This window comes from Rhodamnia argentea, chromosome 2 (genome assembly GCF_020921035.1).
Source record: "Rhodamnia argentea isolate NSW1041297 chromosome 2, ASM2092103v1, whole genome shotgun sequence".
In the NCBI taxonomy this organism is placed as follows: domain Eukaryota; kingdom Viridiplantae; phylum Streptophyta; class Magnoliopsida; order Myrtales; family Myrtaceae; genus Rhodamnia; species Rhodamnia argentea.
This window is the reverse complement of record NC_063151.1, coordinates 24,707,920-24,727,012: the sequence shown is the minus strand read 5'-3', so window position 1 is coordinate 24,727,012 and position 19,093 is coordinate 24,707,920. Positions and strand designations below refer to the sequence as shown.

Below are 19,093 nucleotides of genomic sequence, written 5' to 3'. Positions count from 1 at the left end.
TTGGGGGTGTCATCTTTTGAGAATGAGGCCCCTTAGCACTTAGCAGAGCTTTCAGGAAGGGTAAGTTTCGCTTAAAACTGGAAAACTGTTGATAAATTGTCCATATGCTCGCTTCAAGGATCGGCAAATTTGGCGCCTCAACTTGAAACATACTCATGTTTTCGAGAACGGCATGCTATTCTCAAGTGCATTTCTTCCTTTAGGGATCAAATAATAGGAGAACAAACGCATCTCTTGCTCGCTCTCTTTTCACTCTAGCAAACATGAACTAAAGTAGGAGGTTCACTGCATGCGCTGCACTACGTATGTCAGTTCACTTAGTTTATTTTTGCTGGAACTTTATCCCTGGAGGTTCTTTTCGAGAACAAGAAGAAACTCATTTCTAGCAAAGAGGCTCTATCGTATCTCGAGTTCTGGAAAAGGATAGGACGGGATACTGTCCAATAGATTCTCCGTGACACAATCAATCCCCAAGTACCAGAAAAATGAGACTTTGCTGTATCAGTACGTGGCCAAGGAATGAAAAGCGAAAACTTTGCATACAATTCTGATGACAGCAATGTCCATCTTGCCGAAGATGAATGACAGAATTTTCAAAAGCTATGCTGTTGCGGTCCTTTTTCCATATGAATACAGCCGGTCGCGGCAACGCATTTATGAATGCACAGCAGATGTCTATAGATTCGTGAGGTGGAACTACGAAGTGGCTTCTGGCATCGGGCTGGCATGTCTGCATGCGGATGGACCACTACAGATCAACCACTGCCAAACCCAGCAGCTGAGCTTTCAAAATGTGAGGGGCCAACGAGTGTTCAGCGAACTGAACGCAGGCCTTGCTCCTCCATCAGACTTACGAGGGCGCGGGAGGTAATGCGGCGCCATGGGCAGAGAAAGGCAATGCAAGTCCCTCCTTCAGAAATGTAGGCAGCTTGCTTACTAAATGAAAGATGGGAAAGGCGGCACAAACTAAGCACAAGCAGAACAAAGGCAATATAAAAGCCTTCTCAATGCAGCTTATTGAAATCTGGGCACTGGCTAAAGCTTAGGGATCAATAATGTATGCTCAATTGGGCCTTCTATGAGGCGACCCGACAGCTTAATCCAAATCATTCCGAGGTAGCCGCAGTTCAACGTTGGTGCCATTCCTTTGTTTCGTTAAAGGGGGCAGGTCCAGAGGCAAAACGAAGCAGAACATACTGGAAGAGGCAAATGATGCTGTGCCTGTGCAGCTCTTACACCTTACCAATGGCCAGGGCAGGGGCCTGTGGCGGGCCAAAAAGTCATCTTGTTAAGTTTTTCTCCACTAAATAATCAGGTTTGAGTGGCTTCGGCCCAAGAAGGAGCACGAATCGACAGACATAATAATACTTATACTCAGATTCATGTGAGGGCAAATTAGGGGTGTGCAAAGAAATCGAAAACCTTACTTGTTCTGCAATGGAACGACTAAATTTCATGGGAAAAATAGCTAAAGCCTGTTTCCAATTCATAGCAAGATAACTGGGTAAATTATAAGCAGGCCAAGCTCCAATTGCGGAAATAATAACCCTCGTTTAACCAAAACGAAAATAAGACTAAGCAGTCATAAACCTCCCAACATACGTGACAGGACAGAAAAAGAGAGAGAGAGAGAGAGGAACAGCTTTATCCTCCTAGAAGACCCAACCAGATCCTATCCCTATCCAAACCGACCCCACGAGAGCAACAAGAACCCGATAACCCAGGGACCCGTTTCGGAGAACCCTGCGATCGGCGGAAGCGGAGGACGAATTGCCGGCGGCGACGGAGGCGGACGGCGGAGGAGGCAGGGGGTGGACGAGGACGGAGACCTTCATGCCGTTGAAGCACTGGCCGTTCCCGCAGATGAAGTAGTACCGCTTGGCCTTGTTGAGCGGGATGAAGTCCTTGCCGCTGCTCCAGTTGCCGATGGCTCCTTCGGTCGTGCAGTTGTCGTAGCCCGTCCGGTTCACTTCGAACACGTTGTACTGGCTCTTCTGGTACCTAAACGCTGTTCAATCGTTTTGAACGCCGTAAAAAGGAGTGAACTTTTTTCCACGAAAGAGTAGGCAAAAAGGTTAGGAGATTCACGGCATTTATCACTCCGAGTCCTGTGCATTTTTCTTGGTTCATAATGGGAGAATCAGTAGGAAGTTCCCATCTTTCTTGTTCTGAATAAGATCACGACCATTTTCTTTCAAAAAATAAACCAAAAATATAATGACAGCAGAGAAGCATTCTGTACTTAGGTACTTTGCCTTCAAGAAGCTGAAAAAAGAAGAAGTGGAAATGGGTTTTGGAATACAGATCTGCTCATTCAAGTGAAGAGTACAAAGAAATGTGTGGAGAGAGAGAGAGAGAGAGTACAGATGAGGTCGCCGACGTAGAAGGTCTGGTTGTTGGCCCAAAGGGTGTAGTTGATGCCGGGGTTCCATCCACGGTTGACGCCAACAATGTGGTCGGTGGCGGCGGCCGGGGACACGACGGCGGCCGCGAGAACGAAGAGGAGGACGATGATGGGGTGGGACGAGGTGGCCATGGACGGACACTTTGTTGGTTGGTGGGTGATGATGTTTCTACTTGAGTCACTCAGAGGGTGGGGGAGCTACCTCTTTCATTAAACCCGTTTGACTGAACTGTGAACAGAGCAGAACAGAGCATGTCGTTCATATATTGAGTCCAAGAAATTTTGAGGGAGGGAGGGACCAACCCCTTTTCCATTAGACCCAGATTATTGGTAAATATGGAATCCATGATGTTCCCCCCCTCATTTCAAATTAAAGTCTGAGATTAAAATATCAGAAACTGTATGTTACTTTAACCTCGTTATATTGAATCGCAGAGGAAAACATTCTAAAGCTAATTGATATAGCACGCCGCTCTCCGCATTCAATTGTCATTGCAAGACATGCATCCCTATGAAAAAAAAAAAAAAAAAGGAAACAACCCCAACAAGAACACCAACATAGTTATTGTTGTGGGACCCTTCTTGTCAAGATAAACAGCGAGAAGAAATGTAAACAAGAAATCAACGTAAGGCCAACTTACATATTTTCAGTTAGGTTTGAAATTGGATATCGCCTAACAAATTGTTTATCTGATTGACTTCAACAATGTCGCATCTTTGTGCATGAGCGAGTAACCTTTCAAGATGGGCGTGGTGTTCCACGATTGATGATGTTTCCGTACGAATTGACGTAGTTTCAAATTGCAATGGATACTTTCAGCGAGTGCTAAAAGTAGCATTTTGAAACAAATTATTGCACTTAATGCCCGTGCTACATCGAATTGTCACGTGATACAAGTATTACACCAAGTTATACCTCTCTCCGACATCGGCATAGTTGGCCTACTCGCCGCATCAAGGACAGCGTGGCATCTCTATCTTGTATGAGCATGTCTGTTCTGTTTCCACTTTGGTATCATTAAATAAATAGACACTGGGCGGCGGTCCAAATAGCCCACTCTATGGGAGACAATGGGCATATCTATACCTAATCTATTTGAATCGATTAAAGTAAACAGTATAATAAGTAGGCAACTGCGAAGTACCAAAAACAGACGAAGATAATGCAGACATTGTAGGTCACAAGAAGGTGGGCAACGGTCACCTAACAGGTTCTTCATAACTCATTCACTAGACCCGCCAATTCCAGCTTCAAATTATTGCTGCTTGTTTATTAGATTGCTGCGCCATTGTCCCTTGAAAGCACAACCAATTATTTGACAGCCTTACCCAAAGAGATAACCCATAGCCCTTTCAAATCCATGGTTTGACCCAACAAACCCAACATCAACAGCAGAGCATCCTGGACCGAACATTCATGTTACCAGCTGAGAAACTGTATGAACTCGAAACTTCAAGACCAGTCACAAATTCTTAGCCTCCTTATTGACATTGCCTTTAAGACAGCTACTTTTGAGGTTCATTTTTGTTTATGCATGGCATGAATTCGATAATGGACACAGGTTAGAATCAAGCAGTTTCAGTATGAGCTCACACATTGAAAGAACCGACAATAAAAACCCGCTTTTTCCTCATTTTTCTGATTCCTCCATATCATCTACAGGTCTGGAATGTGCAGCTATACAAAAGAATAGCTACGATGAATTCAATCCGTCAAAGATCTAAGAGATTCCCGACACATTTATAGAGGCATGAGTCGTTTGTACCTGTAGAACCACACAAAAGCACTGAAAATGACTAAACCGCATACTCCTGTTATGATGAGGACCCACTGAAATGCATCGGCATTGTCAAAGAACGAGACGTCGAAGTTCATCCCAAAAATCCCCGCCACCACGCCGAAGATAGCAACAACGAAAGTCGCAGTCGTCAGCAGCAGTTCAAATTGTATCAGCTGGTTTCGGACATTGTCCTGCAACCACAAGGTCCGCGATTAAAACATCTTCGAGCAAAACAAAACAGAAGTGTGGAGAGAGAGAAAAAGGGCAAGTCCAAATTGCTCTGCTCTATCTTAAATATCCTGTGTGGTTAAGCTTTTTAAACCGCAATAAGCAAAATTTTGCTTTCCTGCCAAAATATAAAACATTGTCAATTTTCAATAATTCCCAAATAATCATGTACGATTCTACGTGTCAATATTGTGAAAGTTTCCGGTGTTTTGGGACAAGAGAAAGTCAAAATGCGTCCATTGCATATTCTAAATTAAATAAATAACAAAAAGTAAAAATCTATACAAATACGACGAATAGCAAATTCTAGCGAGTTTCAAAAATTTAAATTTCCTAACGTTACCAAAAGTACACTTAGTTTTATGAACTTTCAAGGTGCATTCCTTCTTAGGTTAAACGTTAGCGAATTTCAACATATATTTACTTCTTTACCTCAGTAGCGACAATGACAAATAATTACCAACACCTATGTGTTGCAGCTACACTGTCAAGACCGAGCTATATGTAGCAGAGCCCCACCTACTTTTCCCACTAACTTTTTTGTTAGAATTCTTAAACCCCCACAGCCAATTTCCCCGAAGGACATAAGTAATGAAATTAACCATTCAACAAGAAGATAAAGAAACAGGCATACCAGCTGAATGTTAATGAAATCTTCTGTGTCATCAATGTACTCCTTTAGCTGAAATGCATAATATACAAAGTGATCGATATTCTTCCTTATACCATGTATAACCGAAAGAAGACTTTAAGAAAGATAGGGCGACCAGTGGATACCGAAGTCAACTTGTTCAAAGTGCTATCGATGACAACAAAGTAAGCTTCCAACAGCATCTCCAGCTCTTCTATTCTATCGGTAGAGCTTTCTGAACTCCTCATGCTCTCATGCCGGCTCCTCGCTATACTTTGGCTCTTCTCAAGTTTTCGGCCATCACGAGGTGAAGAAACGGGAGAAACAGGAGCAGAAAAGGATTGTGCAACATCATTGGACCTGTAGCCAGTCGAAGACTGATCAAGATAGTACGATGACTCCGCTCTTCGTTTCTTCTCAGTGAGATACATCTCAGCCATGTCTCCGTCGTCATCCATTAGCTGTTCTATCTCATCCCTAACCTAAACCAGTGCAGCCGATAAGTGCGAGCAGAAAGAAAGGTAGTCAGATTAGGAAGGAGAAGCACGAAACATGAACAGGGATTACCTTCTGAACTCTCCTGGTCAATGCCACGAGTCTGCTTTTCAAACGTCGAACACGCTCCAAATTTAATGTACTAATCTTGGAAGTAAGTTCATCCAGCAATGGATAAGCTTCGATTTCTAGTTCTGCTGCCTTCAAAATATTTGAGAACGCACCTTTAATTAGAAAAAATTGTACAAAAATGAGAATATGGCAACATAAGTGACAACAACTTTCATGTGTAAGAAGCATCAACCACTCTATAATTGCAGTCCATCCTCCGATCTCACACTTCCTTTTAGTGCTCCTGTAACATATCACCATTACTCCAATTCCCAAGAGGAGGAAATTCTTCTATGTTTTGGCCATGACTTAAACTTAACTACCAATTAGCATAAAATTGTAAAAATGCTCTCTCTCCAAAAGTACTCATAGAAGTATACACAGAATGGCAACAATCTAGGGAAAGACCACATTAGAGACAGCTTTTCACAAAAAGTGTGCTTCCATGTGATAGTTACCTCAATTTTCCATGACCACTATTGAGAGTCTAAGTAGAGTTATAAAAATTATATGTTCAAAAATTGCAATGCTTAAGAATTGTAAATCGCAAAGAAGTACAGTATTCCTTTACCAGAATGCATTTACACTGAATGAGTAAACCTTTGAAAGCATACATACTCCTTTATCTTGATGCACTTACAAGATGGAAGGAGATAGAATGGCAAGCATTTGACTAGTATGGGACTTTCGGGTAAAATCAACTTCCTCACAAGTTCTATAAGTTTCATGTCAGTAAATTCGATCGCACCAGGTACAGCCCGAATCATGAACAAGACCTTAGAAAGTACAATATCTACATATTCATACTCAGGACACTGAGAGTCATGATGTTGCCAATTGCCGGCAAAAGCCTCAGGCGAGTAACAAATTTCATTGGATTGTTTTCTTAATTTCTCTTAAAATGCAATCTTTCCCTCTCGACATACTCCACCCTCAAGCCAAAAACAAAAGACAGAAGTTCACCCTATGTATTACCCCGAACTTATAAAAGGCATGCTGTCCTTGATAACAAAGCCATGTAACATTTAGAAGTTGTGATTTAATGAAAGAGTTGGCAACTCTAGGATTAGGTCTTAACATCATCATATCACAAACCTGAGAATCAAGAAAAGTACAAGCAGTTTCTAAAGCAACTTCAAGGGCCCGAAACTCGAAAGGCAAATAATCTGGGGAAGTGTTGCCAAACAAATCATCAAAGTTTCTACTTCCTCTCCTTCTGCTGAAATCTGCACCTTCTGGTTGCCAAACCTCACGTGCCCCAGCTGTTGTCAGCCGGCGTTGTAGCTCCACCACATACTGAAACACATAACTATCGAGGGAGTTTAAAAGCAAAACCTCATCCGCCGTGATAATACATCGAATTTGCTCTAAGTTAACAACTATAGCCTTCTCTCTCCCAAGAATTGTAGAGGGATAAACAAATAATGGATCAAGCAGGCGCAAATCACGGGCTGGAAGGTCACAACGGCGCATCATTGTGAACTTGTCAACCTCGATTATCTCGGAATCCCCAGAGGTATCAACACGAATCCATGACCGAAGACCTTGACCTCGTTTCTTAAGACCTATAACATCCATGCTTTGGAAAGGCTGACGTCCCAGCAAAAATGAACGATGAGATGCTTCTTTAAGGTCAACAGCTGACGCAGGTCTTGGTGGGAGGAGGCGTTCTTTGAGATCTGCCATGAATAAACTTGGAATGCTGCAATACACCAAATGATTAAAAGCATAAGATCACTGACATTGGAACAAGCAGAAATATTTCACGTTTTAGGTGCCAGATTGTCTGTGTTTGTATCAACCTTGACATTGTCCTTTCAACTCAGAACCTCCCCAAACCACCAAAGAGAACTAATACAGAAATTCCTTCTACTGATGGTAACACCTAACTTGCAAGGAAAGAGAACGGCGAAGATGTAAATGAATCTGGAAGCTCTGACTTTGGATTGTTCAGGCCCTGCCAACATGCTTAGAGCTTTTCTACATGCGTGCAGAGAAATTGATGCCGGTAACAGACATTAACCACCATGTCATTGCCCATAAAAAACTCAACATTGCTATTACAAGAATTACAAATCCTTGTGGCGAATATTGCCTTTTCCTTCCATTTCAGCTTTAGGCATTATTTGTCTCTAATATTCGCGGAGAGACGGCTTATTAAATAGCAAAGGAATGCGAAGAGCTAACAGGGGATAACTCTGTGTTCGTTGACTCGCTCTTCACAGATAACGAAGGTCACCCACAAAATTACTGAAGTTCTACAGAGTCCTCTCACAGCTCTTCCTGTCTTAGTTAAGTGCAAAACCTAGACACTTCGTTTGACCGGGACCAACACGGAATTGCAGAAGAACGACAGCGACGAAACTGGGTTTGAGCTGAACCCACGAACACGCGAGTGTGAGTATGAACCATCTTACCTTTCAGCGAAGCGAGAACCAGGTTCTTCCTCAGGAGGAGTCGGATGAACCCAGATCGAAGATCAGTGACCCATGATTGAACTGAAGCTAATCAATCGCTGCAACGCTACAAAGGGTGCGACTTGAGTGCAAAGGATGAAGCTTTTCGAAGTGGGTCCTTCTTGATTCGATCTTAGAGTGGGAGGAGGAGGAGGAAGTGGGGAAATCCGCCGATTGCGCGGCGGGTTGTCTTGTTCTTCTCTCTCTCTCGATTACGATTTTCACATTCCGGAGGGTTCGTTAATCGGTTGGTCGCCTCTATTTTGAATCCTTCTTCTGGGCGGCGGTCGATGGTGATCTTGATTAATTAATCCTTTTAATGACAGCATGAAGCGTGTGCTCGTCTCTTGGCCATTCGCTCCTCATCATTAGCGCTATGATTTCAAAGAACGCGGTAATTTCTTTAAGAAGAGGACGAAACAAAGATTGTACAAGTTCAGGGCGTGCGGGGCACGCGCTTTGCTCTATGTGGCCTTGTGAATCTCGTGTATGTAAGAACTTTGAAAAAGCCAGACCTAAAAGTAAAGAGTGACATTGAGAGATCCGGACCATCCATTTTGAAATGGACGGCCCGAATTCATCCACATCACTTTTTAAAAAGGATGAAATTTTTTGATGAGAAATTTCAAAATTTTAAAAAAAGTTATGTGGATCAATCTGAACTGTCCATTTTTTATTTGGACTGCCTGGATCGATCATGCCACCCCAAGCAATGTTAGGGGATCCGGTTCCGACCTAATCATCGACAAACTTGAAAGATCTTATCGGATACTATTTAGAAGTCATTGTGCAAATTAATTTATAGTAGAGTTAATACAAAAAAAAAAAAAAAAACTTCAATTGCTACACATGTGATAAATTTACTTTAAGTTAACTTTTGGATAACCAAAAAATCCAATTTGATACACATTTAACAAATTTATCGTATAACAACATACTCCATGAGTGGATGACATGTTGACAAGTATATCAATTTCAAGTTTTCCACTCTGTTTGTCACATGTGTATTAACATAACTTAACGGAAACTAACGGAAGGTAAATTTTTCGAAAGTATTTGAAATTTTTAGTGATCAAAAAATTAATTTGAGGTAAATTTATTATGAGTGTAGTAATTTGAGATGTTTTATGATATTAATTTTCATAATATGAGAGATATTCCATTATCTCGAAAGATGGTGCATCCAAGTGGAGGGGGAGACCTAGGCCCACTCAAACTATGCATAGAGTCCGGCAGCTTACTAGGCCCATAATCAATTCTATTGTATGTCCAATGAGTCTACTTTCTCCAAGAAGAATTTACCACATCTCGTAATTTACGAAAGAAAAAAAGTTCGTCTCAAAAACTTTGGTCTTAATTAGCAGAATGGGTGAATGGTCCTTATTTATTGGCGTAAACGTTATCAAAACCAACCTTAATATCATTAGATGAATGTTAATGTCATAGATGCAATTGTTGTGTCTTTAATATATATGTTGAATAGAGCATTCCACAAGAGTGCCTTACCTTAATTTAGTCGTTTGAATGGTAAAATAGCGACTACTAAGAGATATCAAAGATCTGAAGATACTTCAATTATCAAAAGAGCCTTTCCCCCAATTTGGCAGCTAATTAAATTTGGTACTGCATAAGGAACGAAAAGATCTGCAAAATTTCTTAGGTCATCAACCAAAAAAATGGTCATAAAATGCATTGATGGGCAAGGATCCTTGAACATCTTTATAATTAACCGAGGTTTAAGCAGCTTTCTATTAACTACATAATCCACACACTAAGACAAATTTTTACAACTTTTCCTTGCCAAGTTCTTTCCTAAATTGGTTGTTTAATAATGTTGAAAAGAGCTGTTCTCACTATAAATATGCTGAGATAACTCGTGATCCGATATTCTTAAGGTTCTTTTCCTTTTTGCCAAAATATTTTTGAGGTTAAGATAAAGACATTCTACGTTAAAATCTCAATTACAGTCGCAGGATGAAGTTCTTTTCCTCTCTGTCGTTTGTTCTGATGCTCTTCCTAATTGTCTCATCTGGTATGTTTGTCTGATTTATACCTACTTTGAAAATCATAAACTTGATTTCTTCTCCTTTTTTGCCCTAATGTCTCTAAGGCTCCTCCTCCTCCTCCTCCTCCTCCTCCTCCTCCTCCTCTTCCCGATTTTTGATGTTTCCTAAAACAGGTATCAAGTCAGGAGAGGCCCAATGATGCACAAAACCTCCATTCTTTGCCCGGAATTGCTTTGCGGAGGAATGCACTAACATCTGCAAATCATTATATGGTGACCCCACCAGCGGGAAATATGTTGACCAGGATCATTGTTGCTGCATCTAGAGTCTGTTGCCTTTATTGGGGGAAAAAAAAGGACAATAACACATGAATAAGAAGATTTTAAATTAGGGGTGATCGGTTCCCGGTCCATTCCGGTTCCCCTCAAGAACCGAGAACTGGACCGGTGGTCCCGGTTCTCAATTTTTTGAAACCAGGAACAGAACCACCGGTCCAGTCCGGTTCCCGGGCGGTTCCATTGGACCGGACACATACCGAAAAAAAAAAAATATGCACCATTCTTGACATGGAACACACGAGCTTGGCCGACTATTTGGACGACTACGGCGTGACCCCTGTCGTGAAGAGGTTTGCCATGTACATCGTGATCTCAATGTGGCCCGAGGGCATAGCGGAGAGCAACTCGGTGAAGGCGACCCTAGATTGGCAGAGGAGAACGATGGAGATGATGTACATAGACATTGCCAATGCCCTCAAGAAGAAGAGGGTTGAATCCAATCCTAGAGATTACTAGGCCTTTTTTTGCCTTGGAAATAGGGAAGCAAGGAGGAGTGGTGAGCTAGTGCCCGAAGAGAAACCAGAGCCAGGTAGTGACTATCTCAAAGCTTAGGAAGCAAGAAGGTTCATGATTTAAGTCCATGCGAAGATGATGATAGGTGAGTGAACGATGACCTTTGATCGGATTGTGATGGATTTTTTGGCGGAGCACTAATTGATGTCCCACTTCAGTTGACGACGAGTACATAATCGTTGGATCGGCCAACATCAACCAGAGGTCCATGGACGGCACCCGGGACACGGAGATCGCAATGGGCGCGTTACCGAACCATCTGGCTGTTGCTCATTCTTGGACACTTGGTTTAGCTTTCTTGTTCATTTGCATGTGGAGAAGAAAGAGAGCATTGAACTTAAAATAAATAAAAAAAATTAAAAAAAAATCAATTGGTCCGGTCCGGGCAGTCCGGTCCTAGAGGACCTAAGAACCAAGAACCGGACCGCTCCCTCTAGAACCAAGAACCGGACCACCGGTCCCGGTCCGGGCGGTTCGATTTGCTCACCCCTATTTTAAACTTAGCTCTCATGTCATGTTCTCTTATGAACATCTTGAGGTCACTCTTGCAACTATATACAGGCCAAAGCCATGATCTTTGGTTTGTAATGGTACTTATACACTGAAAAAAGAATGACTTAGGCCTCAGTTCCATCATATATAATATGCACGAACATAACCCCTGGGTTGAGATGATCAAATGTAAGAATTAATATGTGATGAGTAGTTGCAAATTCTTGCTCATTCCCCATCCCATCCATTCTTCCTACAAGTCCCAATCTGGATAGTCCATCCCTCTCAGCGGCTCGTCAATCTCTGGGTCTTTCGACTCGCAAGCGAAACTGTCATATGCAGAGGACTTGATCGAGACCTGCAAAGCAAGCCGCCTAAAGAACTACCTGATCTCAAATTCAGAAACAGCATGATGAACTCCAAGAGTCTTGTATGTATCCATAACAGAAGAAGAATACAAGCAAGAGACTCTAACCCCACTTTTACAGGCCTTCCTCTTCTTCATCATCGTCTCCCCATTGTTAAATCACTTCACCAATTTTAAGGCATTTAATTTTTTTATCTATCATATCTTTAACTCTCCGACTTTTGCTCTATCTCTTTGCGGAACGCGAGAGTCGAACCCCACACCTACGATATTAGTATCCCCATTTTCCAAATCACTTTACCAGTAGAACCGCATGTCTATTGACAATCATTTAGTTTAGGGAAAATTTCAAAAAAGGGCCCGAAGTGCTATCGTTTTCTCAAATAAGGGCCTGAAGTAAACTTTGTTTTAATTAAGGGCCTGAAGTGTTCAAATTGTTTCAAAAGAGGGCCTAACCAAGGGCATTTTTGTCTTTTATATTTTTGTTATTTCTTTAATGTTTTTCTTTACCTTTTCTTTTTTCTCCTCCCCTCCCTCCTGTTCATCATCTTCCCCACGCAACTGATCGATTCCGCCATTGAATTCATGCAGACTCCACATAAAGAGGGAGAGAAGCCATGACTGGAAGAAGCTAAAGTGGTAGTCGCCCTCTCTCTATTCAACACCCTCTCTCTCTACCTCTACTTCCGCCCTACCCAGAAGCGAACCCTCGAAGCTTCTTCCTCACAAATCCGCGACGATGATCCGACCGGTTTCATCCCTCAATCAACCATCCTCGGGCCAATGGTAAAAAAATATAAGTCACGAATTCAAAACCTTTAATTTCAAAAGAAAGAAACCTTCAAGCCTCTCTCTCTCTCTCTCTCTAGCCGCGGCGGACCTCGTCGGCAACGCCCTCCGGGCCCTTGACTGGCAATTCTGTGAAGCAGATGACGACCCCATGTCTTCGCAAGTCTCTTAGTCTTCTTCTTCTTCCTCTCAAGCATCCACCTCCGAAACTTACCTCCTCGACTTCATCATCGCCAACAAAGTCGGGCTCCGCCACTATTCTGACACCATCAGCGGCCGCGAGATGGTAGGCCTTGTCCGCGAACCTTTGAATCCCTACGACGAGAACACAATCCGCCATCTGGGTCCTCAACACCAGGACCATCCAGGTCGGCCACATCGAGCGCGACATCGTCGCTGTCCTTGCCCCACACTCGCAACTGCAGTAGCAAGTTCAGGATACCCTGCCAAGTTCACATTTTTGCGAGGGTCCAGGCCTTCGACCTCGTTAAGTCAGCTATTTCACGAGGCGGGTTAGCGCTCATTTTGGACGTGGGTGCTTCGTTTGCCTTGTCGGAGGCGGTCATGGTGAAGGAGAAGAAGGGTCAAAAGGGGGTGAGGTGTGTGGATGAGATTTTTAAGCTGGTGGACAAGAATGTCGAGAAGAATGCGACGATGAAAGCCCTGGAGCCACCGAGGGAGGTGATAAAGTTCGCGCTCTTCGATCACCAGAAGAAGGGGTTGGGTTGGTTGGTTCATAGGGAGAACTCCAGAGAATTGCGTGGGGAGGATGATGAACAGGAGGGAGGGGAGGAGAAAAAGAAAAGGCAAAGAAAAACGTTAAAGAAATAACAAAAATGTAAAAGACAAAAATGCCCTCGGTTAGGCCCTCTTTTGAAACAATTTGAACACTTCAGGCCCTTAATTGAAATAAAGTTCACTTCGGGCCCTTATTTGAGAAAACGATAGCACTTCGGGCCCTTTTTTGAAATTTTCCCTTTAGTTTATGTTCATCAATTAGTACAGTTAATCGGCTTGATGGTGTTAAGGAAGATAATAAAAGTAGTTAATATTGTAATGGACTAATTCAAATTATTTTGAATTGGTCCATTCTTATTTCATGTAGTTATCATAACAGCTACTAGATAAACTTTATAAATACATACGCTATTCTAAGAGATATGCGAAACCTCACGGTAAAATTATTATATCGATATCAATTGAAATTTTTTTAATTTTACGAATTTAGTTATAAAAACTTTTGATCTTTTTCCAAGGCAGGCCTTCCGGTAAAATGAAGGTCCGAGATTCTGACATGGACCACCTTTTCTGGTGGTTCTCTTTTCGTCTTTTATTTTCCAAATACTGTTCATCTTCCTCCTGCTACGTCTGTTGTTCCTGCGACAAGATCGAGGGGAAAATCCAGCGGCCACCAACTCTCCGCGGCTCAACTTTCTCCGACCAATCACTCTAATCAGACCAATAAAAACCCAAAAAGATTCAGCTCATCGGTGATTTTCTGCATTTTTTTTTAAACCCCATGAGTTGCCGAATCGTCAATGCTAACGGATGCTTTTTTACCTTCTCCCGCTTCTCTGCTGCTCCTCTTGCACCGGCTATCATGCCTCCCAGCCCCAACATGCTATCCTCTTCGCTCGTCTCTTCACGTGCGAGCCAGCTCTTGCTCTCCGGGAGGTTACCCGACGCCGGAGACTGGCCCGCCAGTGGCCTGCTGCGGCGCCGCCGGATGTCGGGCTCCAGCTTGTCCAACAGTTTCAGACGATGGACAGAGCCGAGAGCAAGAGAAGATTGGTTCACAATCGTCTATTGCTTCTGACGACGGAGGACGGAAGTTCTAGATACGACCATGACTAACTGTTGCCAGATGGATACACGGATCGGAGCAAGACAGTCCACGTGGCGCCCATGCATTGGGCAGGAGTCATTAGCGCCGCGGGGGCGAGAACAACTCGTGATGAGTGACTCTTCAACAAACGCACGCCGATAGAGAAAGCTAAGCTAACCGCTTGGTTTCACCAACTTTCCGATGGAGACTGCGGCATGGAAGCTCAATAAAGAATTGACTTTTTTGCCTTTCTTGATTATATAATGTGTGTTGCACTTCCGGTTCAATTCACACATTAGCATAAGGGGCGCTCAAATAACATCGGCATTTTCGAGAATGATAATTAGCATCAAAGAGTCGACTATGGTATGTCCGGCTGAGGACACGCCGAGACGTACCCTGTGGAATGCCAACTTGGACTTGGTGGTCCCGGGCCTGCACACGCCGAGCGTGTACTTCTACCGGCCGACCGGATCTGCTAACTTCTTCGATGCCGGTGTGCTGACAGAGGCGCTGAGTAGAGCATTGGTGCTGTTTTACCCAATGGCCGGGCGATTGAAGAGGGACACAGATGGCCGGATAGAGATCGATTGCAATGCCGAGGGCGTGCTGTTTGTTGAGGCTGAGACGAGCTCATTGGTGGATGATTTCGGGGATTTCGCTCCCACTTTGGAGCTTCAGATGCTTATTCCCGCCGTGGATTACTCTGGTGGGATATCCTCGTACCCTATTTTGGTGCTACAGGTGTGATTTCTCTTTTTGATTCTGTTCCTAGATTTTGCTCCGTGTACCAAACCAGAATTTGACCCTACTATAAGCAAATTGATATTGTAAGAGTAAGCTACATGGAAGCTAATGATTGCTAGCAGTTACTAGTTCATCAAGTAGTGGGGTTCAAATCAGATTCCGGTGTTATTGATTTCGGTTCGGTTGTCTCCTTTATACAGGTTACATACTTCAAGCGTGGGGGAGTTTCGCTTGGTGTTGGCATGCAGCACCATGTGGCCGACGGACTTTCTGGTCTACACTTCGTGAACACATGGTCCGATCTAGCTCGTGGACTTGACATGAAGCTCCCTCCATTTATCGACCGGACCGCTCTGCGCGCCCGCTGCCCACCACGGCCTCAATTCCCTCATACCGAATACCAGTCTCCACCTGCATTGCAAGTTTCTCCTGAAACTACTCATTCAACTCCATATAGCACTGCTGTTTATATTTTCAAAGTTACTTGGGAACAGTTAGATACCATGAAGAAAGAGGCAGAATTAGACAATGGAAACACGGCTAGTTATAGTTCCTTTGAGATTTTGGCAGGTCATGTTTGGAAATGTGTGTGCAGAGCACGCGGACTTGCAGATGATCAAGACAGTAAATTGTACATTGCAATAGATGGACGGACGAGATTGTCTCCACCACTTCCACGGGGTTATTTTGGCAATGTGATCTTTACAGCCACGCCAATCGCTGTTGCAGGCGATCTCCAATCAAAACCAGTAGCTTATGCTGCATGGAAGTCCGTGAGTCACTGTTGAGAATGGACGACGATTACCTAAGATCTGCCCTTGATTACTTGGAGCTCCAGCCTGATCTCTCGACACTAGTTGGGACGCAGACTTTTAGGTGTCCAAATCTGGGCATTACCAGTTGGGTCAGGTTGCCTATCCATGACGCAGACTTCAGTTGGGGCCGCCCTATCTTCACGGGGCCTGGCAGGATTGCATGCGAGGGATTGTCGTTCATATTGCCTAGCCCAACCAGTGACGGGAGCTTGTCACTTGCTATCTCATTGCAAACAGAGCACATGAAACAGTTTGAGAAATTCTTTTTACGACGTCCCTGGTGAGTCGCCACAAAAAAGGTGCAAGCTTGACGATTGAGTGGTCGGTTTCCAATACCAATGGAAAAGAACTTTCTTCTTTCCTTTTATCTAGTTTCCTCAAAGAAATCTTTTGGGCGTGTCGTTCATTCGTCATGCATAAGTGCACCAATGCGGCTGTATGCCGCATTGGGATCGCTGCATGCATCGCATGGGGCTCACAGAATTGGTACTATGTTTTGAAGTTCAACGTAATCTAAAGCTAGATATGCATTTCTGCTTTTGATTCCTGAGATCTACTGTCATGGATGAGGTGTTAAAAGAAAAGAGAGCAAGAGAAAGAAACCTGGTATGAAGAATTAAATCATCAAGGTGAAGAGCTAAGGCTTGCTAGATTTGTATCCCATAAAGTTCTGCTTATAACACAACAGTAACATAACCAACCGCCATAACTTCAATAGACTCAAACAGCAGTCGAATTCCAAAAGAAGGCAATATTGACAAGCACAAACGCAAGGCTGAGAACAGATACGGTCCCAAATTAAGATTTATGATAAGCATAGCGAGCCCCTTAAAAGTGACAAGGACAGATCAAACTGAAAGTCTCCAACATCACCGAGAATACCAAGAAAGAAGCTGCAGCAAGGACGATGCTGTATTTCTAGGACGCGGTGGTCGATGAACCACATTTGCACCACCATAAGCTCCCTTTCCTCTTCAGACCTTTTCTCGTGACGGAAATCACAAGCCTCCCATCAGCGTTTTCCGAAAACTCACCGGTCTCGTTCGAACCTGCATAACTTATTGCAACATTTTCCACTGGAGTAATGGTGGCTTCTGACAATTTATACGACCCTAATGAGTGGCGATGAAGGATGAAGAGGAAACATATCCCTACCTCAAATTTTCTGTCCTTGTGTGTATTGTGGGTTGAGATGGATGGCTCGGAGAAGCATTCGACAGACAAGATCAGAATGGTTTGAGCAGACACTATGAAAAACAACCATACAAGAAGCTTCATTTTCATTTTGTAACCTCTCTCTCTCTCTCTCTCTCTCTCTCTGCGTGCGGTTATGTATGTCTGCAGAGTTGAGCTAGGAAAGAGGGACGATGCTGTTTATTTGGCCTTTTCGATGCAGATGGTCGTGTTCATTTAGAAGCATTCACATGCTTTGTTGTGCTTTGAATCGGCTTGCTATCTTCTCAAACCCTCATTTTGAGCTGTTCTCTCCGAAAGAATTTGTCATTTGAACTGAACAGTTTACAGCACCATTCAAATGATGGGGCCCAATTTTTCTCCTCTTAGAATTAATGAAGAAGAGGCAAAAAGATGGAATGCAAGGAGAGAGTCGGACAGAGGGAGAATTAGTGAAGGAATCGGCAACTTTTCCTGTCATACTTGACTATTCCGAAGGAGATTTTCTTTCAAGGAAACTATATCTCGCTGTGAAAAAATGAACATGAGATAGAGCCGTCGGAGAGTTCTAAACTTCTTCGGTTTGTGCCTTATCGCAATAATGGCAAAGGTATCAATACGAATCCATGGCCGAATACCTTGATCTCGTTTCCTACGACCTACAGCATCCATACTTTCGTAAGGCTGACGCAGGGTGCCACAGGCACAAATGAACGGTTTTGCAGGTCTTGGCGGGAGGAGACGTTCTTTGAGTCTGCCATGAATAAACTTGAAATGTTGCGATACACCAAACGATTAAAAGCGAAAGATCGCTGTCATTGGAGCTAGCAGAAATATTTTACATTTTAAGGGCATATTTAGTTGCCAAATCGTCCGTGTATGTATAAACCTTCATTCAACTCAGAACCTCCTCAAACCACCAAAGAGAACTAGCACAGAAATTCCTCCTACTGATGGTAACGCCCAACTCGTGAGGAAAGAAAAAGGCGAAGATGTCACTGAATCTGGAAGCTCTCACTTTGGATTGTCTATATATCGAGCTTTTAGCAAGAGTGCTTTACCCCTAATTCACTGATTTGCATGGTATTAAGGTTCGTTTGGAACGAGACATTACAGATTCCAAGGTGCTTCAATCATCACATAGAGCCTTTCCCTCAATTTGGTAGCTAAACATAGTAGGTATCGCATAAGGAACAGACAGATCTGCCAAAAGGATATCTCAGGTCAACAGCCAAAAAATGGTTAGAGAATGCATTGATAGACGAGGATCAAGGATCTTCGAAATTAGCCAAAAGAGGAGCAAGATTTCAATAGCTCTCTTTTAATTCCATATTCCACACATTGAGCCAAAATCCTCGCATTTGGTAAATTCAGAACTTTTCCTTACCAAGTTATTTGCTTGACTGGCTCTTTAATTTTGTTAAAAAGAGCTGTTCTCACTATAAATATGCTGAGATATCTTGTGCCCTCGGATTCTTAAGGCTCTTCTTTTCATTTGGCAAAACATTTTTCAAGTTAAGACAAAGACATACTACGTTGAAATCTCAATTGCTGTCCCACGATGATGTTCTTTTCCTCTCTGTCTTTTGTTCTGATGCTCTTCCTAATTGTCTCATCTGGTATGTTTGTCTGATTCATACCTACTTTAAAAATCCTAGACTTGTTTTCTTCTCCCTTCTTGCCCCAATATCTTTATGGCTGTGCTAATTTCTCCTCTTTATTCTATTCTCTTTCTTTTCCTTTTTTTTGCCATTTCCTAAGACAGGTATCATGTCAGGAGAGGCCCAAGAATGCACAAAACCTCCATTCTTTGCCCGGAATTGCTTTGTAGAGGAATGCATTAACCTCTGCAAATCATTATATGGTGACCCCACCAGCGGGAAGTGTGTTGACCAGGATCATTGTTGCTGCATCTAGAGTTT

The 19,093-nt window shown here is 43.1% G+C and overlaps 2 protein-coding genes and 2 pseudogenes across 5 annotated transcripts; 2 read left to right on the top strand and 2 right to left on the bottom strand.

Annotated features, from left to right (window-relative positions):
* Nucleotides 1-1,457: 1,457 nt before the first annotated feature.
* Nucleotides 1,458-2,645, bottom strand: LOC115752760 (lamin-like protein). Of its 2 annotated transcripts, XM_030691106.2 has the most exons (3): nt 2,365-2,645; nt 1,610-2,008; nt 1,458-1,566 (listed from the first exon to the last, which is right to left on the bottom strand). In XM_030691106.2, exons 1-2 carry the CDS (start codon nt 2,534-2,536, stop codon nt 1,653-1,655), a joined length of 528 nt encoding a protein of 175 aa, XP_030546966.1. In that variant the 5' UTR covers nt 2,537-2,645; the 3' UTR covers nt 1,458-1,566; nt 1,610-1,652. The 2 variants fall into 2 exon arrangements, with proteins under 2 accessions (XP_030546966.1, XP_030546965.1); XM_030691105.2 differs by having other exon boundaries at nt 1,458-2,008; nt 2,365-2,644.
* A 1,211-nt stretch (nt 2,646-3,856) lies between these two features.
* LOC115752677 (magnesium transporter MRS2-1-like) lies at nt 3,857-17,321 on the bottom strand. Of its 3 annotated transcripts, XM_030690967.2 has the most exons (7): nt 17,291-17,321; nt 8,068-8,313; nt 6,746-7,352; nt 5,612-5,740; nt 5,191-5,526; nt 5,048-5,095; nt 3,857-4,376 (listed from the first exon to the last, which is right to left on the bottom strand). In XM_030690967.2, the coding sequence occupies exons 3-7, from the start codon at nt 7,334-7,336 to the stop codon at nt 4,146-4,148; spliced, it is 1,335 nt and encodes a 444-aa protein (XP_030546827.1). In that variant the 5' UTR covers nt 7,337-7,352; nt 8,068-8,313; nt 17,291-17,321; the 3' UTR covers nt 3,857-4,145. The 3 variants fall into 3 exon arrangements, with proteins under 3 accessions (XP_030546827.1, XP_030546828.1, XP_030546826.1); XM_030690968.2 differs by lacking the exon at nt 17,291-17,321 and having other exon boundaries at nt 8,068-8,482; XM_030690966.2 differs by lacking the exons at nt 8,068-8,313; nt 17,291-17,321 and adding an exon at nt 7,541-8,042.
* Nucleotides 12,752-13,394, top strand: LOC115752707 (annotated as a pseudogene).
* Nucleotides 14,703-16,538, top strand: LOC115752678 (annotated as a pseudogene).
* Nucleotides 17,322-19,093: the final 1,772 nt, after the last annotated feature.